This window comes from Terrapene carolina, unplaced genomic scaffold (assembly GCF_002925995.2).
Source record: "Terrapene carolina triunguis isolate 2854851 unplaced genomic scaffold, T_m_triunguis-2.0 Scaffold130, whole genome shotgun sequence".
NCBI lineage: Eukaryota > Metazoa > Chordata > Testudines > Emydidae > Terrapene > Terrapene triunguis.
Window position 1 is genome coordinate 20,073,886 of NW_020664481.1, and position 23,933 is coordinate 20,097,818.

Genomic DNA, 23,933 nt, shown 5'->3' on the forward strand with positions numbered 1-23,933 from the left:
TTAAGGGGCCTTTGCATACTGGCTCACTGGCACCTCCGCTCCCCCTCCCTCAGTGCTCAGCTCAGCATCTCTGTCAGCATCAGACCCTGCTCCTTGCCCAGTTCATTCTCTGCTGGGCTTCCACTCTTGACTGCAGGGCAAGGATTGCTTAGCCCGACAAGGGGGCTGCTTTGGCCAGGGAGTCAGAGTGCGAGCCCATGACTCAACATCACAGTGGGTGGCCGCGACATTACCCAGGATACCATCTGGATTGCTGAACAGCTGAGCCCTATCGGTTCTCCAACCCAGCATGCCTTTCACACTGCTTCACTGTGAGAACCACCACTCCTGGTCTGTTCACACACAGCCCCCAGCGTGCAAAATCACTCCCAGCTGAATGATACGAGCGCTTCTAGCCAGCCACTCCTGAATTATATTACAGAGCGACACCAGCAAATTCTCAGTCCCAGACTTGTCCCCAGGAATGTGCATCTTGTATTGCCCTGCTCTTTCCTTCTGGACAATACAAGCTCACAGAAAGTCCGTCATTTCATTTACAGAAAGTGATATGCACAAACCCTGTTCTCTCAAATGGAGTTTCCCCCCACACTTCAATCCGAACACACGCCGGTTCAGATAAAACAATAATACAAGTTGATTAACTACAGAGAGATCAATTTTAAGTGATTACAAGTAATGAGGCATAAAAGTCAGAATTGGTTGCAAAGAAATAAAAGCTAAAACACAAACTACTACCTAAGTGAACTTGAAGCACAAAGGTTTTTCTCACCACATGCTCACAGCAGACAGGACCTCTTCCCCAGTTCAATGATGCTTCCTTTGTCTTTCAACCATTGTTGATGCCATGAATAGAGATAAGGGAGAGCAGTGATTTAGGGCCTCTGTTCCTCATTTTTATATCTTTTCCTTCTCTTTGAGAATCGTCTCCAACTGGGGTTCAGGCAACAGCCAGTCTGTTTACATGGGAACCTCCAGCTGTTCCACTGCCAAAAATGTAAATTTCTCAACCCGCCCTCCCCCGCCAAAGAATGGCCACTTAACCAGGTGATAGTCCATTTGATTGTGTTAACGCCTTGCTGAGGCGCTAGTTTGCCTTTTGTCTCTGAGGAACTGGTCTATATCTGCTTTTCTAAACTTGGAGCAGGTCTCAGTAAAATCATACAATAGAATTTTATAACTTTGCATACAAATTTGCCACATATCTTGTACCAGAACAATAATGATCAGCCAATTATGAGTTTTCAAATGATATCTCACAAGGCATACTTTGTACAAGATTGATCATAGTTTTGTAAAAGTGGTGAACGTAAGGCTACAGACTGTCACAGTGGGAGGAAGGGTTGTCAATGAACTCCTTGGGATCCGTCATTTTGGACAGCCCACTCCAGTCTGGAGAGCTCTCTGAAGGGGGTGCTGGCTTTGACATGGACTCCCACTGGGAATTATCCAGAGATCTCCAAACGCTTTGCACGTGTGACGCAAGTGAGATTTTATCCCTGGTCTCCATTGGCACAAGGCTAGTGAACTGCATTAGCAGGTCCCCTCCTTTCCTTCACCACCTCCTCTCCTCTGCAATGCACTGGCAAGTGGGTGATCTTAGCGAGGTTAGTGCCAGGTAACAGAGCCAGGAGAAAACTGCAAGCTGGCAGCTTTGAGTGTCTCAGTGGTGCTGATCCTGGCTCAACTCCTGGCCTTCCCCCTTCCCTTCCTAGCTAAAGCGTGGGAGAAGGAGACTGACTGAGTGAAGAAAACCCTGATAAAGAATATTCAGGATGCTATGAGATTAGGGTATGCATCAGAGCGGGCTACATAACTGATGAGAATCTGGATTTCCATGGGAAAGTCATGTGAGGGGGCGGGATCAATATCCCTAGCCTTTCCTGCCTAAAAATCCATTGGGGGCACCAGGTGGGTGAGGGAACCTCTTTTACTGGACCAACCTCTACATATAAAAATCCATCGCACATTCTCCTCCCCCTGACAGAGCTGCAGGGCCTGGGTGAGGATTCTTGCTGTCCTAGGCAGACGCCTGGCCCTCCCAGCCCTGTCGTCACACACGCGAGAAGCAGCATCTCCCTTGTTGCCGCCTTGGATGTTTTGCTGCCTATGTGTTAGAGACGAGCCTGCTGTGCCCGCTTGGGGAAGAGAAGCGGTGCCATTCCTTTGCAGCGCACAGCAACGTGAGAATCATTTTCAGAGGGGCACCCTGCAAACACTGACCTGCTTTCAGGGGAAGACCAGCCAGTCTTTCAGGGACAGAGGCAAGCACAGCTCTGCTAACGCACCTCAGCCTTGAGCTACAGCACCACACGCTGTTCCAGACCCGGCTCCCCCAGCCCTGCCAATGCTCCTCCATCCTGACCTGTAACTGCCCCTGCCAGGCTAGCCACCAGCCCAAATACAGACCTGCCGACACACCCAGCTCCCAAGGGGTCAGGGCCCAGATATCTGGCATCTGGGCCCTGACCCCTGGGGAGCTGGGTGTGTTCAGCCACTGTACTGACATTCCAAACCCTGGAGAGCGCCTGCTTGCATGGGAGAACATCCCTCATCACACCACCACCTCGGTACAGCTGTAGCCAATCATTTTAGATTATTGGTCATTTATGGTGTGTTGTTACAATTAACTAACATGTCATGTTACATGTGACAGGTTCAGTCACAGAGACATCCTTGGGACTGTCACCTGATGTGCTGAATTTATCTCAGACCATTTTCCCTGCCAGCTTGGGACTCCAGAACCCGGTCTTGTTGAGCCAGACACGCTAGCCTGCTGCAACACAGACCCAGGTCTGGTCCACGCCCCCAAAGCTGCAGGCTTTAACCAAAAACTGCTCAGCAAGCTACCTTCTCCAGCACCCAGACACCCAGCTCCCAATGGGATCCAAACCCCAAATAAATCTGTTTTACGCTGTATAAAGCATATACAGGGTAAACTCAAATTATCTACCCTCTATAACACTGATAGAAAGATAGGCACATCTGTTTGCTCCCCCAGGTATTAATCACTTACTTTGGGTTTACTAATAAACAAAAGTGATTTTATGAAGTATAAAAAGTAGGATTTAAGTGGTTCCAAGTAATAACAGACAGAACAAAGTAAATTACCAAGCAAAATAAAACAAAACACGCAAGTCTAAGCCTAATACATTAAGAAATTGATTACACGTAAATCTCACCCTCAGAGATGTTCCATTAAGCTTCTTTCACAGACTAAACTCCTTCCTAGTCTGGGCCCAATCCTTTCCTGGTACAGTCCTTCTTAGTTTCAGCAGGCATCTTAGGTGAAAAGCAGGGGCTTTCTCATGACTGGGACGTCCTTTGTCTTGTTCCACCCCCTTTTATATCTGTGGCACAAGGCAGAAATCTTTTGTCTCTTGGGGTTCCCACCCCTCCTTCTAAATGGAAAAGCACCAGGTTTAAGATGGATTCCAGTATCATGACACATGTTCACATGTCCTGTGAGACCCCCTCCATTCTTCCAGGGCTGGTCCCCACGTACACAGGCCGGCTTGCAGGTAAATAATCCATTTACAACCAAGTGTCCTAGTCAATGGGAGCCATCAAGATTCTAAACCACCATTAATGGCCCACATGTCGCATAATTACAATAGGACCACAGAGTTATACTTCATATTCCTAGTTTCAGATACAAGAATGATACATTCATACAAATAGGACGAACACACTCAGTAGATCATAAGCTTCGTAATGATACCTTACAAGAGACCTTTTGCATAAAGCATATTCCAGTTACAGCTTATTCACACTTATAAACATATTTTTATAAAGCGTATGGAGTGCAACGTCACATCATATTTAATCATTGTATGCTAAATAGAGTTAAATTGTTGGATTATAGAAGTATGAGATTGATCAGTAGTCAGAAAGATTAAGTATGTATTAGGTATCTAAGTAAGTAGGGCTGAACGCAAGGCCTGTAAGATTTTAGATTAGCCATACTAGGCCATAGACTTAAGAAAATGCTTGACATATGTAAGTGACCAAAAATGATCCTATGCCACATGATTATGGGAAAAGATGTACCAGTGGGTGATACTGTTAATTTTTTAACAGTAAGAGTAATGTTTTGCTTACAAGATACCCGGTAGTCACATTTTTCTAACACATGCCATCACCGTGGGGTGCAATATGTGCATACATGCTAATGAGGTATAGTCAGAATCACATTATAAAAAGAGGGTGCCCAGAGTAGGACAATTGAGCTCTCTATGGGAAACTTCAGCAGGAACGATCCCTCTACTGATGATCAAACCATGAGAGACCCATCAGACCCTAATGCTATCCAGAAGGATGTGAGTAACTTGTGCACAGGACTGGACCCATGCATATACAAATTCTATCACCATAACTTTAACTGTAACTTTAATAAAACTTGTAAAGCAGACTAGACCGTATACTTGTAAATGAACGGGTGGTCACTATCCTTGGGCTTAGGTCTTCCAAATCTGAAGCAAGTAGCAGAGATGACTTTCCCTCTGTTGAGGTTGAAACTGTAGCTACCAGAGCCGAACCCACGGTGGTGTAATACAGCATTACTAAATTCACTGTAAATACAACACAAGGCTACACAGCGAGGCTGGAAGTACTAGAATAGGCTGGTCTCATGGTATTCCTGCCTCAGTGGAAGTCAGAAAACCAGCAAGAAACGCCTGTCATCGACATCAGAGACCTGGAGAACTGCCTCTCTGTGGGTTCTTATCCCAACCTCCTGAGCTTCACCCATCATCGGCCAGCACACACGGAGAAATAAACAAAGGTGGCTGTAATTCAGTTTTGCTCCCTCCCAACGGAGAGAGGGAAGAAAGTGTGTTTTGATCTCACCCCACCACCCCCAGAGACCCAGCTCCAGATACTCAAGGGAACACATTCACAGCAGTGAAGACTGTAAGCCCATGAGCAGATTTTGCAGATGACTATATGCCAGAATCGAGACACTTATGAGTTGACTGCAACACCCTGAACTTTATTAATGATTATCCCTTACATCTGGGTAGCACATACCGTGCTGAAGCACCTTGCAAATTATCCTTTCACAGGAATCTATTCATCCACCACTGAAATGCAGCCATCTCTGGGGTGGAACAGGGCTGCTGTCTCACAGAGCAGAACACCACAGTACATGAAGGATGAGAATTTCTTTTGGACAGGAAGTGAAGATGATTATCACATCCAACTGAAACTACAAGGGGAATTTACGGAGGCAAAACAAAATTACCCATGTTTAATTTCTCCAGCCTAGTGCCATGCAATCTGTAATGACCAGAAGTGTTCCTGATCTTGATTATACACCTCATCCAAATGACAAACCACTCAGTGGCTTTTAACACCCAGCAAGAAACAACTGGCCCATGAATCCTTGCTGATCTTAAACACAAAAAAGAAGCTTACAAGAAGTGGAAGATTGGACAAATGACCAGGGAGGAGTATAAAAATATTGCTCAGGCATGCAGGAGTGAAATCAGGAAGGCCAAATCACACTTGGAGCTGCAGCTAGCAAAGAGATGTTAAGAGTAACAAGAAGGGTTTCTTCAGGTATGTTAGCAACAAGAAAAAAGTCAAGGAAAGTGTGGGCCCCTTACTGAATGAGGGAGGCAACCTAGTGACAGAGGATGTGGAAAAAGCTAATGTACTCAATGCTTTTTTTGCCTCTGTCTTCATGAACAAGGTCAGTTCCCAGACTACTGTACTGCGCAGCACAGCATGGGGAGGAGGTGACCAGCCCTCTGTGGAGAAAGAAGGGGTTCAGGATTATTTAGAAAAGCTGGACGAGCACAAGTCCATGGGGCCGGATGCGCTGCATCCGAGGGTGCTAAAGGAGTTGGTGGATGTGATTGCAGAGCCATTGGCCATTATCTTTGAAAACTCATGGCGATCCGGGGAGGTCCCGGATGACTGGAAAAAGGCTAATGTAGTGCCCATCTTTAAAAAAGAGAAGGAGGAAGATCCGGGGAACTACAGGCCAGTCAGCCTCACCTCAGTCCCTGAAAAAATCATGGAGCAGGTCCTCAAGGAATAAATTCTGAAGCACTTAGAGGAGAGGAAAGTGATCAGGAACACTCAGCATGGATTCACCAAGAGCAAGTCATGTCTGACTAACCTAATTGCCTTCTATGACAAGATAACTGGCTCTGTGGATGAGGGGAAAGCAGTGGACGTGTTATTCCTTGACTTTAGCAAAGCTTTTGATACGGTCTCCCACAGTATTCTTGCCAGCAAGTTAAAGAAGTATGGGCTGGATGAATGGACTGTAAGGTGGATAGAAAGCTGGCTAGATAGTCAGGCTCAACGGGTAGTGATCAATGGCTCCATGTCTAGTTGGCAGCCGGTATCAAGCGGAGTGCCCCAAGGGTCGGTCATGGGGCCAGTTTTGTTCAATATCTTCATTAATGATCTGGAGGATGGCGTGGACTGCACCCTCAGCAAGTTTGCAGATGACACTAAACCGGGAGGAGTGGAGATACGCTGGAGGGTAGGGATAGGATACAGAGGGACCTAGACAAATTAGAGGATTGGGCCAAAAGAAACCTGATGAGGTTCAACAAGGACAAGTGCAGAGTCCTGCATGTAGGACGGAAGAATCCCATGCACTGCTACAGACTAGGGACCAAATGGCTAGGCAGCAGTTCTGCAGAAAAGGACCTAGGGGTTACAGTGGACGAGAAGCTGGATATGAGTCAACAGTGTGCCCTTGTTGCCAAGAAGGCTAACGGCATTTTGGGCTGTATAAGTAGGGGCATTGCCAGCAGATCGAGGGACATGATCATTCCCCTCTATTCGACATCGGTGAGGCCTCATCTGGAGTACTGTGTCCAGTTTTGGGCCCCACACTACAAGAAGGATGTGGAAAAATTGGAAAGAGTCCAGCGGAGGGCAACAAAAATGATTAGGGGGATGGAGCACATGACTTATGAGGCGAGGCTGAGGGAACTGGGACTGTTTAGTCTGCAGAAGAGAAGAGTGAGGGGGGATTTGATAGCGGCTTTCAACTACCTGAAGGGGGGTACCAAAGAGGATGGATCTAGACTGTTCTCAGTGGTACCAGATGATAGAACAAGGAGTAATGGTTTCAAGTTGCAGTGGGGGAGGTTTAGGTTGGATATTAAGAAAAACTTTTTCACTAGGAGGGTGGTGAAGCACTGGAATGGGTTACCTAGGGAGGTGGTGGAATCTCCTTCCTTAGAGGTGTTTAAGGCCCGGCTTGACAAAGCCCTGGCTGGGATGATTTAGTTGGGGATTGGTCCTGCTTTGAGCAGGGGGTTGGACTAGATGACCTCCTGAGGTCCCTTACAACCCTGATATTCTATGATTCTATGATTTCTATGAATGAGAGGGGGACATCTTCACACTACATCACCACTTCATGCAGGACCTGCCTTTTCCCTGGAGATCTCCCACAAGTACCGATGAGCCACAAACTTGCTTAGCTTAGGTAACAAGAACACAGGCCAAAGCAGTACGGCTGCAAGGACATTAGTGCTAGAGCAAGAGGCAGAGAGAGAGAGATTCGGCATACCACAACATAACGCCATAAATAAATGCAACTTCCCTGGCTTGGGGAGGCTTTCAAAGTTTTCTCAACTTTTCCACTGAAATCACTAGGATAGCATGGCTAAGGACAACAGAGCTTTGTGGGTCGGGCTAAAAGCAAAGAACAGTTTGGGGGAGTGGTCTCAGTAGAAAAGGACTTGTGTGATTGGCCACTGATAGCTTCAAGAACAAATTCTCATTGGGTATCCTTTAGGGATGTTCCGGCCAAATGATTTATTATTCATGCTGCCCCTGTCATGGTTCAGGCTGATCCCAACTCTGGTACGTCAGAAAACAGGAGCTTTCCAAAACATCTGGGAGGCATTTGTTGCCCTCCACGTGTGGAGTGTCACTACCTAGATAGATCTGAAGGGGTAGCGTCCCCTGAGTCCCAGCCATCTGGGTAGCAACACACAGTGAAATCACTGCCTGGGAAGGTGGGGGGGGGATTCCTTGGCTTTGGGGACCCTGGCTCTGTCCTAGTGCTTTGGCATGAGGTCACCTCCGACTCCTGTCAGCCCAGCTTCACCTTGTAACGGAAAGAGAAACACAATGGCCTCTCCCCATAAGAGGGACAGACACCGCCACTGGGGCTACATCCTCACCCCCGCCCCCCCCCCCCATGCCAAGATCTGGATCCCTCACTGGGCTGCGTTAGCGTTTAACTCCCAGCTAAGCCGGATCCCTGGCAACAAGGCATTTACTGCACTAATTTGCCTTTGAATTTGGCATCAACCACCCACCCGTTGAGCAGCGTTCCTGAAACTCCCTGAGCTGGGGGCTCAGCGGCAGGGGAATGGGGGAGACAAGCAGGCATGGAACAGCGCCAAAGGAAAGGAGAGCGCACAGGAGGAGGTGGAAGTGTCCACCCAAACAACGCAGGGAGTACGGAGGGGGGAGGGAATTGGGAAAAATAATCCCAAGGAGGAGGAGCAAGAGGGAGTGAGAGACCGAAAAAGCCACGGAGAAAAGGAGTGAAGGGTAAAAAAGCAGAAGAGAAGGGAAAGAAAAACCAGGGCAAGCTGGAAACGAATGAATGAAAACAGGCGAGGAAGCGCGGAGGGGAAGCAAGGAGCCAAGAGCGCCTGCCTTAGCTCAAAGGGCAGCGCCCTCTCGCAGCTGGCAGGCTGATCCCACTAATGCCGCTGCCTCTCCCCATCTGTCCCCTCCGCCCTGTTTGCTCACGCGAGACGGGACCTCTGGGCAGATCCCTGTAAAGTTTTCTGCAAGCTGAGGGCTACGGATTTATGCTGCTCCCAGAGAGGGTACAAAAGCAGCGCCGTGAGTGCAGTCTCCCACAGCAGATCCTGGTGTGCCAGGGCCCCCTGTCCCCCTTTGCGGGAAGGCTCAGCAGTGAGACTTCACCCCTGGCTAACATGGCGTATCCCCCACGGGACTCTCAGGAGGTTCATGCCTCTGCTGACCATGGTCCTGAATGGAACAGTGGCCTCACAGACAGGATGCTGTGGGCTGCCTGAGGCGGGGCTGGGGAGGGATTTGGGTTTGATCCGGTTCAGAGCAAAGCCCCATAGTGGCCCATGGTTCCACCTCCCACCGGGAACCGTGAGCACCACTGAAATCCTGCCATGGTGGCTGGCGGCAAAGCTCACCAGCCCTTGGGAAAGCTTTATGGGTGCCTTCAACCCCCGGAACACCCCCAAGGGCACAAGAGCTGCAAGGGGCCTGACAGAGCCCAGCAAACAGTGCTGGCCTGAGAGCTTTCTGCCCAAGGAAGATCAAAGGCTTCGGAGGGCTCAGAGAATGCACGAGGACGGTGGGACACTTACAGGAAAGTCCTATAGAACTGAAGGGGAAAATGATCTTTTTCTGTATGATGAGGATTTATCATTTGTATTGCATTGGCATCTAGGAAGCACTCATGGGCCAGGCGCCCATTGCGCCAGGCGCTGTACACACCCAGAACAAAGACTGCCCCAAAGCTCTTCCAATCTCGAAGTTTCTGGACCATCCTTTAGCATCTAAGGCCTGGTCTACACTGGGGGGGATCGATCTAAGATACGCAACTTCAGCTACGAGAATAGCGTAGCTGAAGTCGACGTATCTTAGATCGACTTACCTCCTGTCTTCATGGCGCGGGATCGATGGCCGCGGCTCCCCCGTCGACTCCGCTTCCGCCTCTCACCCTGGTGGAGTTCCGGAGTCAACGGGGAGCGTGTTTGGGGATCGATTTATCGCGTCTAAACGAGACGCGATAAATTGATCCCCAATAGATCTATCGCTACCCGCCGATCCGGCGGGTAGTGTGGATGTACCCTAAGAGAATTCTGTCCCTGCTCTAAGGTGCTCAGAAAGCCGAAAGAAAGGGGCTCATTCCCTAATTTGATTCCATAGGTTTTCAGCGGAATATCTATAGAATCCTACTGCATTTCTATACGGCCCTACTGATTTCATTCCTATTAAATTCTACAGGACTTTTCCACGAGGGAAGGAGCTGGTTGGACTGGGTGGGGAAGGTGTGTGATCCTAGTGGACTGAGCACAGGACTGGAGTCAGGAACTCATGGGAGCTGCTCCACTTTGGCCCCTGACTTGCTCTGTGACACTCAGCCTCTCTGGGTATGTCTACACAGTGAAGGAAAACCCGTGGCTGCCCTGTGCTCACAGGGCTCGGGCTGCAGGGCTGTTTCATTGCTGTGTAGACTTCCGGGCTCAGACTGGAGCCCGAGCTCTAGGAGCCTGTGAGGCGGGTGCACTGCTAGAGCCGGCCTCTCAGTGCAGAAGGATCCACACCCCACAGCACCAGTGCTGGGATTCACACCACCAACCTCCAAGCGCTAGTGCCCAAAATCTGACTCCTGGCCTCCGAGCACAACCCGAGGAGACGCATGTGAGCTAACGTCCTACTCCAGCCAGTCTTCCCCACTCATCCACAGCCCAGTTTCCTTGGCTCAAAATATATGGATCTCCCCTTCCAGAATAGAATCAGGATTAAGCAGTCGGAAATGAACAGGCAAGTGTGTCGGTGCCACTGTACTCTCCTGGATGGTATCGGAATGGCAGTATTTGTGTCACAGCCCCGGTACTACTAACCCTCACTGGCGATTCACCTTTAGCTGAAGCGGTAAAGGCCCATGCTTTTGGAGCAGGAGGGCCTGAGTTCTACCTCTGCTGGCTTAAAGAGGCCATGAGTGGCTGTGGTCTGTAACCTAATGACAACTAGGAAGGCCAAAGGGGTGAGGGGTTGATTTTTGCTTAACCATTCTTTTACTGGCTGCAGCTGTTTAGGGGACAATAGATACCCCCAAAGAATCTCTAACCGGCCCATCCTGTGGCTCCTAGGGACTGCCCAGGGTTTACTGCAGATTTTATTTCTTAGACGGCTCATTTAAATTAATTGTAACTCAAACAATTAACAGATTTGCTTGCAAATGCTCAGACAATGGATTCTGTCTTCAAAGAGCCAGCGCTGGAAGGTTGGAGAGGACCCAGTGTAGCATCCACGCTAACACAGAGGCTGCAAAACTCAACTCGGCTTTAACTATAGATTCATAGAGGTTCAGGACAGAAAGTACCATTGTAATCATCTAGTCTTACCTACTGCGTAAGAAGTGTTTAGGGCCTTTTTTCCTTCCGGCTCCACTAAAAAGATCATTTTAACACAATTAATATTAACCAGGGAGAAGGATCTCGGGCCCGAATAGGGAAAGAACAGCGTAAAGAATACTTAGAGAAGTTCCATCTATTCAAGTCGTCAGGACCTGATGAAATTGACCCTAGAGTCAATTAAGAGACGAGCTGAAGCAACCTCTGAATCATTAATCATCTCTGAGAACTCCTGGAAGATGGGGGAGGGCCCAGAGGACGGCAGAAGGACAAACACAGCACCTATCTTCAAAAAGCGGGGAGAGGGGGACCCCAGGAATGATAGAGCAGGCAGCCCAACTTCAATACCCAGAAAAAGACTGGAACAAAGTATTAACCAGTTTGGTCAAAGGTGGAGAATAATGAGGTGATAAGGAACAGCCAGCATGGATTTGTCAAGAACAAACCATTCCAAGCCAACCTAATTTCCTTCTCTGACGGGGCAACCAGCCTAATGGATGGGGGAGAAGCAGTAGAGGTGGTACAGTGGGAGTTCAGAATAAGCCTTTTGGCACGGCCTCGCATGATCGTCTCATACACAAACGAGGGAAATGGGATGTAGATGAAATCACTAGGAGGTGGATGCACAGCTTTACCATACTCCAAAAGTCACGGTCAAACTGGGAGGATGGATCGAGTGGGCTCTGGGATGAGGTTTCCAACCCCTTGCTAAGGCTGGGAGAGGCTGGAGCAGCACTGGGCCAGGAAAGCTCTGCCCCGCTGGCACTGCCAAGCTTGCTCTGGGGGAAGGGGCAGCATAATGAGAGCTCAGCAGCCCAGGCCGGAGTGGGGAGGAGAGAAACCATTTCCAGGAGCAGCAGGAGCTCTTACTGAGGAGGCCTGACTGAGTCTTTTCCCCCTCCTTGGAGGCCGCCCCAGAGATATAGAGAACCACGTGCAGGGCACAAGAGGGTCCCTGCATCAGCACTGAGATCCTGGGGGTTTGGAGCAAAGAACTATAATCAAACAGCAGCCACGCCTGAAACGGAGACATCAGGTGGGACAGGAAGAGGCCCAGGGGAAGGCGAACAGGAGGTGGGCCAAGCGTAGGCCAGCCTGCACGGTCACATCTTCAGAGCCCCGACCTAGTAAGGCCTAGGTCCTCCTACCCATCCCAGATTCCTCTACGCCTAGCCCTGGGATGGGCAGGACTAGAGAGCTACCCACAAGAAAGCTGATCCAGCTGAACCTCGTCCAGGGGATGCCTGACGCATTGAACGGACAGACTAGAGCAGCAGGCCCTGACCACTAGGCCTGCTGACCGGACAGCCCACCCCACTACAGGATCCCATAGGAATCTGTCTTGGGACTGGTATTAGTCAAGATTTTTAATTAATGGCTCGGATAATGGAGTGGAGATAATGCTTATAAAATTTGCAGTTGACATCAAACTGGGAGGGTTTGCTACCACTTCAGAGGACAGGAGGACAGGATTAGAATTCAGAACAATCTTGATAAATTGGAAGAATTGGTCTGAAATCAGCAAGACGAATTTCAATAAAGACAAGTGCAAAGTACTACACTTGGGAAGGAAAAAATCAAATGCTCAACTACAAAATGGTGTAACTGGCTAGGCAGTAGTACTGATGAAAAGCACCCGGAGGTTATAATGGATCACAAACTGAATACACATCAACTATGTGCTGCAGCAGCGAAAAAGGCTAATATCTTTCTGGGATGTATTAACAGGAGTGATGTATGTAAGACACAGAAGTTGATTGTTCCACTCTACCCAGCACTGGTGAGGTCTCAGCTGGAGTAGTGTGTCCAGTTTTCAGCACCACACTTTACGAAAGATGTGAACAAACTGGAGAGAGTCCAGGGGAGAGCAACAGAAATCAGAGGTTTGGAAAACGTGACCTACAAGGAAAGATTGAAAGAACTGGGCATGTTTAGTCTAGAGAAGAGGAGGGTGAGGGGGGACTTAATAACAGTCCTCAAATATGTATAAGGCTGTTATAAAGAGGACAATGATGACTTGTTCTCCATCTGCACCGAGGAAAAGACAAGAGGTTGAGTCTCCAACAAGGGAGATTCAGGTTAGATATCAGGAAAAACTTTTAAAACTCTAATGATAGTTGAGCGCCAGAACCAGTTACCTGGAGAGATTGTGGAATCCCAGTTATTGGTGGCTTTTAAGAACAAGTTTGACAAATGCCTGCCAGGGATGGTCTAGGTTTCCTTGGGCCTGCCTTCGCGCATGGGCGGATGGATTAGATGGTGCCGTCTCTTTCAGCTTATGTTTCTAGGATTCTGCGATGCAAGTCAGAGGATCTCCCCCAGAAATTCCTGCATTATACCCAGAGCTTCTATTTGAGCTAGAGCAGGTCTTTTAGGAAGAGATCCAGACTTGATTTAAAGGCTTCAAGTGATGGAGAATCCACCACATCCCTGGGTAGTGTTCCAATGGCTAATTACCCTCACTGGGGGACATGGATCAGTGTTCCCGTTGCATTCCCCATCAATACCAGGCCTGGGCAGTTAATGATCCAACCAGCAGACCCAATTGGGTGAGGAATCCTGGTCACGTGCCACCTGAGGCATGTTGCGCATACGCTAAGATTACCCTCACTAGTAAAAATTTGCACCTTGTTTCTGGTCTGAATTTGTCTAGCTTCAGCTTCCAACCATTGGATCTTGTTCCATCTTTTACTGGTAGATTAAAAGACCCCTCTGCTGTCAGAAATCTTCTCCACATGAAGGTACCCACAGACTGTGATCTAATCACCTCCTCCCCTTCTCTTTGTTAAAAGAAGCTCAGTGAATTCAGTTTAAGTCTTTCACTGTAAGGCTGTTTTCCAAACTGTTATTGGAACTCTTTCCCAATCGGTCAGTATTGCTTTCAAAGTGTGGACCCCAGACCTGGATACTTTATTCTGCTAACGGTCTCACTAATGCCATATACAGTGGCAATACCCCTTTCTACTTGATATTCCCCTATTTATATATCCAAAGATTGGAATTGCTCTTTTAGCCACCGCATTTTGCTGTGGGTCCACGTTCAGTTGGTGATCAACCCTGACTCCCAAGTCCTATTCGGAGTCACCACTTTCCAAAATACAGCCCCTCCTCTTACAAGTGGGACCTGCAACAGCTATTGCAACTGCACGCAATCTATTTGGGGTCCATGCTGCATTAGTTCTATGAATGGGTTATGTATGATTATGTTCTACTCCATGGGGGAAGGGGGTTCTGACAGCTCTTCCAGGCACTAAAAACAGTAGGGAGTGATGAAGGTGAATCCCTGAGACTGAACGACCCTAGAGAGGTACGGCTCCCTGGAGTGGTTTGCAGAGACTGGTTCAAGCTGGTTTTCCAGAGATGAGGAGACAAAGAAAGGGCTTTTGCGTATAAAAGGATGAGCATGTACTGAGACAGGGCCTGGCACACGGCAGTGCTGATCCAGCAAATGGCCAGACCTTCTGTCCAAAGGGGGCCCCCAATCCTGGCGGAAGGGTTGGAAAGTCTTTGGTTGACGAGGGTCCCATAAGAGTGACCTCCAGTGAGCTTTGAGCATACTTATATAAACAATATATGTTCCTATCGGTTTTCTCTGTAGTGCTTTTACCCTAAGAATAAAGGTGCTTGCTCAGAAGGAGCTGTGGGGTAACTGTAATTGCTGGCAATTCACTGCCTGTGGAGAGAGAAAGCAAAGCCCAGGAGTTGGCCTTTAGGCAAACTAGCTGGCTGAGGCTATCACAGTTTCACGGTAACAGCATCTGTATTAAGGTTTCTGCCTCCCAGCCATCCCCTCTCCTGGGTGGAGACCCTCATCTCCCTCCCTCCTGACTGGGGGTTTTAAGGCTGCTCAGCTCCTTGCCTTACACTGCTGATAGTCCCAGAATGCCAGTCTGCCTAAAGGAGAGGCCTCGTGCTTAGCTTTTTCTCCACGAGCTAGGAACAGCAGATTGCCAGCAGTTACAACCGCAGACTTTACCGTCAATGATTTTATGTTTTCCTACACATCATGGATCAAGATATTGAATAGCACTGGGCACGGAACAGATCCCCGTGGGACGCCATTAGCAATGTCCCCATTGGATGAGGATTCTCCATTTACCGTTACTCTCAGTTCGATCAGGTAGCCAGGTTTTAATCCATTTAATACGTGCTGCACTGATTTTGTATACTGCTAGTTTTTCATTCAGAATGTCATGTGGTACAAAGTCAAATGCCTTACAGAAGTCTAAGCATATTATATCACAGTTACCGCTGTCAATCAAACCTGTATTTTCATCAAAACATATCAAGTTTGTTTGATACGACCTATTTCTCATATGACCATGTTGACTGATATTAATTATGCTGCCATCTTTTAATTCTTTACTGATTGCATCCCATATCAGAGTTCCCATGATTTTCCTAGGGATCGAAGTCAAGCTAACCAACTTATAGTTAACTAGGTTATCCCAATTGCCTTTTTCATATATTGGAACACACCTAGGTTTTTTTTTTCAGTCCTCTGGGATAGCCCCTGCACTCCAAGCACTGCTAAATATCAATATCAGTGTCACAGAGAGCTCCTCGGCCAAGTCTTTTGAAATTCTTGGGCGCCAGTTATCCAGTCCTGCAGATGTGAAAAAGTTTAGTTTTAGCATTTGCTGTGTAATATCCGCCCCAGTTACTGCCAGAATAGAAAGTACTACAACCAGTTTCTCTATGAACATGCACAAGTAAAATCCCTGGAGCTTAACCTGGTGCTGAAGAGGCACTCAGACTACCATACCGTGCCACAAGAAGGTCCCACCAGTTCCTTGTCTCAGGCTGCAAGAACTCTTGCTCATGCATTCTAGCTGGTTACTGCCTTCGTGCTATGTTATGGCCAACACCTGGTCCGTCCACTTCTGGAGGGCAGGAGAATGGGCTCAGAATTGGGACTCGTTTGGTCACGTCAGGCTGATTGCTGAGCACGTGAAACTCTTCCTCTTTCACCACCGCCGTACACGTGAGGACAGAGGGACAGCTGCTGACGGACTGATCTAGAGACCAATACATTAGCCAGATTCCCGGAGAGGAGAGTGCTAATTGCAGCAGGCTGCTGCTGCATTGCACCCAGCGATCACAGGCAGGGCAATCATTGTCAGTTTCACAGCTCTCCGGAGTGACACGGCGGATCCTTCCCATTTGTGCTAATTCTCAGAGAAAGCAGAACACCCAGCAGAAACCCTCCCCCCAGGGAGCACGGATTTCAGTGCAATGGCAGCTGGTGCCAGACTGACTCCCCCTCGAGACCTATGGGAGAGGATACTCCTGCACGCAGAGCCATGCCACTCCTGGGGGAAGAACTTGTTCCCTCCATTCCTGGGGCACGGGGAGCTGCTGTCCCTGAAAGCCTCTGAGGTCACTGCCTTGTTATCCATTCACTCTCCTGAGGATGATGTGACGCAGCTGATTAATGCTCTAAGCACCGTATCTCATCCCCTGCAGCGCCCGATTCCCCAGACAGCAAGGCCTGCACTCAGGGAATCTGGACTACAGCACCCTGCTCGAGGGCAAAGCGAGACGGGGGCAGATTCTCCTCTCACCCTCGTGAAACTAGTGCCTTAGTGGACTTGCTCCTGATTTACACCAGTGTCCGTGAGAGGCTAATCAGGTCCAGAGAGCGCTTGCCTGCATGGAAGGGACCTTAACAATGAGCCCAGGATGGGAGGACAGCACTGCTGAGCAATGGATATGCTGATTACGTCTCTCCTCATCCGGCCTCAGCCCATCACCCTAGTCCACTTTCCTCCACCAGTGTCCCCACTCCATCCCACACAGGCCCCAGGATCAGAGTGTTTGAGTGCCCCCTGCTGGTTACCTGCCATTACTGATTGTTCACAGCATCCAAGCCGGGGAAAGCACTACACAGCACAAAGAGACAGACCCATTCTCTGCCTCAAGGCACTTGTGTGATGGCCACCATGTTGGCCAATGCACCAAGGACTGAACTGGGGACCCCCAGAGCTTAACGCATGAGCTGCCACAGCCTGAACTCCAGAGCCAGCTCTCCGTAAGAGGCCTGTAGCAGACTCACCCCCCCGCCACGGATCAGGCGCAGAGGGGGACCTGACACGCACACACCAGTGGGTTACACCTGCAGCCCGATTCTAAAGGGGTGTTACAAGCGTGGACAGCAAATGAGCACGCAGAGCGACACTGTCAACTCCTGACATCAGCCCCCCTGCGACGCTTCCCAACTCACGGTCAATGCTGCAGCAGCCAGCGCCCTACCCAGAGACAGTTCAGCCACCCAGCTGTTGGGTATTCTAAGCAGCAGGGGGTGGTGCCCCAGGCAAAGGAGAAGGGGCGGTCATCTGGGTGTGGGGAGGGGCTGGTGGTATGTGAAGAGGGTTCTAAAGAGCAGGTGAAGAAGACGCAAATGCTAATTTGAGGGACAGGGATGGCGACAGAAAAGGCACCTCTCTGGTTTTCCAATGTGTTTCAGCTTTAGATGTGCTGCTAAAAAGAACAAACAGATGGGGAGAATCTAAGCTAGTGGCTGCTGGATGCCTGCTGCTCTATGCCGTGGTCTGGCTGTGCTGGCACGTTCTAGGTCTACACATAAGGGTAGAAAGCGGCGCAGCAACTTGAGCCAGACAAGAGGGAAAAGCAGCTTTTCACGAGGATGCTAAATTTGGAGCTAGGCTGCACCAGTCTGGAATAAGCAACGCTCTGAACCGCAAATGCTGTAGGCATTCAGGATAACTCCACGTATGGACACTCTTATTCCAGAATAGTGTGGTTCAGCTTAATCTATTTCCGAAGTGTTTAGAAGAGCGTCTATACAGGGAGCTATTTGGGTCAATTTCCCCATGTAGACAAGCCCTTAGGTTTGGTCCAAACTGAAAGAATGGCTCACAGGGTTGAAATCAAGTTTTAACAGGGTTTAACCCTGTAAACACCGGAGCCAGCCCCGGTCTCTGTTAAAGCCAATAGAAGCTGTGTCACTAGCTTCACTGGGAGCTGGGACTAGAGTCCTCTAGGACATTGTTTCCTCAACCTTGTTGATACCAGGGACCGGCTTGCTGCCTTCCTAAACTGCGCCAGGGAGATCTCAGGGACCAGCACCAGTCCACAGACAGCTCATTGAGAAACGCTGCTCGAGGATCAGGGAGTTGCATTGCTGTGATGGATTCATGGGAACTGGATTTGGAAAGACAACACCAGCAGCTACTTCTCCTAACTGCGTGTGTTGGGGACAAGGAGCACCCAGTTCTCTAGGTCAGAACAGTGGCAGGGTTTTTTGCTTCTAGAGGACCAGAGGGGCTTATTTTTAAACCGTGCCCCGGGCTGAGTCCATGCAGAGGACAGGGGCCTTTGAGGAGTAGAAACAAAGCTGGTTTAGAAATCAAGTTATAATCACATCCTGCTTCTCTAGCATCGCCCAGCAAGGCCAACCCCACTCCTGCGGAGTTCAGTGCAAGCAGGGTTAGGCCCCGGGAGTCAGATTCAGATCGGACAGACACAGGTGAGAGTCACCCCTGAAGTCACAATTTCACAGGTGCAAGACTGGTGAGAGCAAAATTTGGCCTTAAGTTCTAACAACATAGTGCAGTGCAGCGATCCTGCGACATGCATGCTCACTACGTGTGTGTACACACACACACACACACACACACACACACACACACTACCAGCACCAGGCTACATTCACAGTTAGTCTTTGCAGAATGCCAAAAACATGATGTCTCCGGACTTTAAACTCTGCAGCATCAAATAACCCAGTTAGCCCCTTGCCCTTGTATTGAGAAGCTCTGAGCTCTTTACCAGCCTCAGAACATTTCTGTGGCATAGGCAAGAATCATCCCCATCTTACAAATCGGGGAAACTGAGGCAAGTTGGCCAAGGTCACCCAGTGAGGCAGTGACAGAGCTGGGAACGGACGTCAAGAGTTCTGTGCATCAACCACAGGTCTGTTCTTCCCCTTTATATAGTAAATAAACACATTTTAAAATGGTTGCCCCCTGCAGCAGGGTTTGAAGCCAGGACCCACAGCCAGTCAGCACCAAATGCATCCCCAAGCCCACTCTGTGCCTATTAACTTGGTATCACTGCACTCTGCAGCCATCATGGTATTGCTCTTCAGTGTCTTGCTGGGAGGGTGGAAACTGTCAGTCACCCAACAGTCACAATCCATGGGCCTGGACCCCACTATACACAAACATGGTTTAGAATGGGGATCAGCAGTCCTGGGTTCTATCCCTAGCTCCGGCACCCATGTGCTGTGTGACCTTGGGATAATCAAGCAGCACAGAGAGGCTGGGGGGGGGCGGGGGATGTGAGAAGTAATTCATTGCTATGTTTGTACAACTTTGGCATTGTCAGGTGAGAGGTGACAGAGGTAGAAAGTATTGTAATGAACTGGGCTTGGGGCAGGAGGAGGAGTGAGACACGCTGCTGCCAGAATCTGACGTGTGTGTTATAGCCCTGATACTGTCTCTTTCTCCTTCAGAAAGATCCAAGTTCCCTGAGCACCGTCAGCGTGTAGTTCCAAGTGACTCCATGGAGAATACATTGCTCTTCTACACAGCCAGTCTCATCAGTAGATCTCAAAGCACTTTTAGAAAGAGGTCAATATCATTATCCTCGTTTTACCTATGGGGAAACTGAGGCACAGAAGCGACTTGGGCAACAGAGTGACAAGTCCTACAGAGATCACAGAGTTGTTAGCGTCTGTATTATAATGAGATTCACACATACGCCAGTCATTCCTTTGCATGCTCCAGTTCGGTTTAGCTGTGTGGATGATGTGAGCTGGGAGAGCTGCTCTTCAGCATGCCAGACTCAGCAGGACCCAGACAGCCTAACACAATTCGATAATAGCTCTCCACGCAGTACCCTGCTGAGACGCGGGCGGGAGGAAATGGGCTTGTTCTTTGTGGTCTCTGTAAGGGAGATGCACTGAAATCTCTCTGCAGCACCAGGAGGGGTTCCTGGATCTCTGAGCGAAAGCCCTCAAAGGAAGAGGGAGAGTTGCAGGCCTTGCACAAAACCCAGGGTGGAGTTGCCCAGGCGACTGTCACCATGGAAACAGCAGCTATTTCTGAAAGTCGGCTTGGTTTTTATTGGAGGAAATTGCTAGTTTTAACAGCCTCCCCCAACTCCCCTTCAGCGGATCAACACCTGCCCCACAGCGACGCCTGGTGGGAGTTCCTGGGAGTGCCCCACAGCCAGAGCTCCTGCCTCACTCCCTACAGCAAGTCCTGAGAGACATTTTGGGGGGGGGGGGGGAAGCAAACAGGAACCCCCTCGCACATGGCCAGGGCTACTACTCCATCCCTTACAGCGCCTCCTGCTGGAACACGCTGGGAGCTCCCCTCAGGGCTGTCAGTTCAGAGGGCCCCTCTCCGCTCTCACTGAAGAAGGGAGAGCCTGGGCCAGCCTGTGAGCTGTCGAGATCCCCAAGCAGTTGTGTGTGTGGCTCACGCTTCCGGCCAACGCTGGCACCGCACCAGCCAGTGCTCCAGAGACTAGGAAAAGGGAGCTGGCAAGGGTGACCAGGCGTCTGGTTTTCGACCAGGTGCCCTGTCAGCGGAGCTGCGGAGCTAAGGCAGGCTAGTGCCAACCTGTCCTGGCACTGCGCTGCACCCCAGAAGCAGCCAGCAGGTCCGGCTCCTCACCGAGGGGCAGAGGAGGAGGAGGAGGGGAGGGCAGAAGGCTCTGCGGCGCGTGCTGCCCTCACCCCAAGCACCGGCTCCGCATTCCCATTGGCCAGGAACCAGCAAATGGGAGCTGGGGGGGGCGGTACCTGCGGGTGAGAGCAGTGCCCTGCCCCCCCACCCAGGAGCCGGACCTGCTGGCTGCTTCCGGGGTGCAGTGTGGTGTCCCAGGACAGGCAGGCAGCCTGCCTTAGCCCCCACGCTGTGCCGCTGACCGGGAGCTGCCCGAGGTAAGCCCGTGCCCCAACCCTGAGCCCCAGCCTCCTCCCCCAGCCCTGAGCCCCCCCCAAACCCAGAGCCCTCTCCTGCACCCCAGAGCCCACACCCCCAGCATCTCAACCCCCTGCCCCAGCCCACAGCCCCCTCCCACACCCTGAACCCCTCATCCCTGGCCCCACCCGCTAGCCTGGAGCCCCCTCCTGCACCCCAAACCCCTCATCCCTGGCCCCACCCCAGAGCCAGCATCCCCCAGGCCAGAGCCCTCATCCTTCCCACCCACCAACCCCCTGCTTCAACCTGCAGCCCCCTCCCAAACCCCTCATCCCCGGCCCCACCCCAGAGCCAGAACCCTCAGCCCAGAGCCCTCTCCCCCCCACCCCAACTCTCTGCCTCAGCCTGGAGCCCACTCCCACACCCTGAACCCCTCATTTCTGGCCCCATCCTGGAGCCCGCACCCCCATTTAGAGCCCTCACTCCCTCCTGCACCCAGGCCAGTGAAAGTGAGTGAGGGTGTGGGAGAGTGAGCCACCGAGGGAGGGGGAATGTAGTGAGTGGGGGGTGGGGCCTCATGGAAGGGGCGGGGCTAGGGTGTTCGGTTTTGTGCCAATAGAAAGTTGACAACACTAGTGCTTGCAGCGACGCCATTCCCCATAGCGCCCCCTTCTGGGAGACGTGAGGGATTGCAGTAATGATCCCCCACCAGACCCAGCGTTCCTGCCTAATTCCACAGCACCTCCTGCTGGAGGAGGCAGAGACTGAAGTAGCTGTGAGCTCCACAGCCTGCGCTCCTATTCCACCCCTACTCCTGGGGGGAGTCGGTTTTCCAGAAGGCCAGCCTGCTGATTCCACCTCTCCCACCACGAGGGAGCATATGTGCCAGGAGAAGCCGGGGGACTGGGGAGGCATAGGCATGAGGAGAGATTTCCTTGATTTGTTTTGGTATAAATGGAAAATGATATCTAATAAGATTCAGCCTCCCACGCTGCCTCATGAAAGAGGAAAGGAGACGGAAGATGTGCCAATGTGTCCCCTACAGGGCCCATAAACGCCACACATGCCACTCTCCATAGCAGTGTGACCATCAGGGGCAATGCTGACAGCAGCAGTTATGCTCTTACACCAGGGCTGAATTTGGCCCCAGGCATTTAATTGCATTGGGGCGGGGGATTTTATTGCGGATCTGGATATTCTGTACTCCAATAGCGTATTCTCTTTCAACTTCCGGCCCCCAACCGTAGCAGTGCCATTAACCAGCTGCCAGGATACACCACAGAGGTGGCTGCACTTCAGTGGTGGGTGTAGTGACTAGAATATATCAAGATGGGCGATTTCAAAGCTGAACTATTTTAACAAATCCAAGGCCAGCCACAACATCATGGCTGTCCCTATACCACATGCCACCGCCCCTTGCAATGTCACTGTGACAGTGGGGCTAAACCTGCTCTGTCTCCACCACTTGAGCTAATGGAGGATCTCCATTAGAGGTTAGCAATATAGGGCCAATGTCACACAGTGTAGCAGTTCCAATTCCCTCCACCAGAAGACAGCAATGCAAACACACAAATTTGCGCTGTAATACTGTAATGTGCTAACTAGCTGCCGCTGTGAAGCTCATGGCTTCAGTCCCGTTGATTGTTAGGTGCACAGAGACCTTTAGCATTGGAGAGACGCAGACCCTCAGACTGGAAACCAGGCTGAATCCCCCACATCAGTCACCCACACTCAGGGGATGTGCCCACAAGCCATTTTGTCCCCCTCACCCCTGAAGATCAGGCAAGCGCACCAGCAAGGGAGGACCGACCGGCAACATTCCCTCCTCTCCGTCGGTCAGCTGAGGAGAGCCCGGTAGCACTGGTCAGGGAGCAGGGGAGTCCATTGCTGGAACCACGCAGCCAATCGGCAGAACACCACCACCGCACCCAGGTCCCAGAGAACGGCCAGAGGGGCTGGACAGTCAGAGGAGGGGCCTTACCTTCCAGTCCGTGTCCACCGCGGAATGGAACGTATCCGAATGCTCCTGGAGGGGAAAACAGATCAGAAAGAACCATCAGAGCTCATACAGGCGCCACCGCGAAGCAGTAACACAGACACCTGGCTATCGCCTCATCCCTACCCCCTCGCCGCCGCCACCTGCCTTCCAGTCACCCGCTGAGAGCGCTGATGAGCCTCCGCACAGCCGCCTCCTCCTCCATTAATACCCCAGGAAGGAATTCACGCCCACTCTAAGCTGGGAAGGACAGAGGCGTAGCGAGCGCCCTCCGTACCCTCCGACCGGAGGGGGCCCCACGAGGAAGGGGGCCCCTAAAAGTGGCAAAATAAATACCGCATTCAAGTTTCTGCATTGTAAGGGGCCCCGCCCGGACATATGTTCGGAGGGGGCCACCGTTCGGAGGGGGCCACGTTCTTTGTTGCTACGGCCCTGGGGAAGGATCTCGGGGACCTCAGCAAAGAGCCCAGTCAAGACTGCCGGCCTGAAGGCCGTTGAGATCAGAGAGGCAGGGGGCTGCTGGTCCCCAGGGCTGCCCAGAGGATTCAGGGGGCCTGGGGTCTTCGGCGGCGGGGGGCCCCCACCACCGAATTGCCGCCGAAGACCTGGAGCGGAAGAAGGTCCGGGGTGCCGGGCCCCACGAGAGTTTTCCGGGGCCCCCGGAGCGAGTGAAGGACCCCACTCCAAGGGCCCTGAAAAACTCTCGTGGGGGCCCCGGAGGGGCCCGGGGGAAAATGCCCCCCTCCCCCCCCCCCCCCCCCCGGGCGGCCTTGCTGGTCCCAGTGGACAACTGACCCGAGAAGCGTTAAGAGAGCAAAGCCCTGTGCTGGGCGGCTCATCCCCTGCCGCTGACGCTGGCCTCAAGGTGCGATCTCTGCCACAACCAGCTCTAGAAATGCTGTCGGGGGGTTTACGGAACTGAGCCCTGGCAGC

The 23,933-nt window shown here is 51.0% G+C and overlaps 1 protein-coding gene across 4 annotated transcripts in view; it reads right to left on the minus strand.

The window, feature by feature from the left end:
- The window catches only part of NDRG4 (NDRG family member 4), a 91,149-nt gene that overhangs the window by 42,300 nt on the left and 24,916 nt on the right, over positions 1–23,933 (minus strand). For all 4 annotated transcript variants that reach the window (XM_026652645.2, XM_026652646.2, XM_026652643.2 and 1 more), the window contains exon 3: positions 22,986–23,030. In XM_026652645.2, the coding sequence (XP_026508430.1) occupies positions 22,986–23,030 (45 nt within the window). The remainder of the gene's footprint in view (positions 1–22,985; positions 23,031–23,933) is intronic.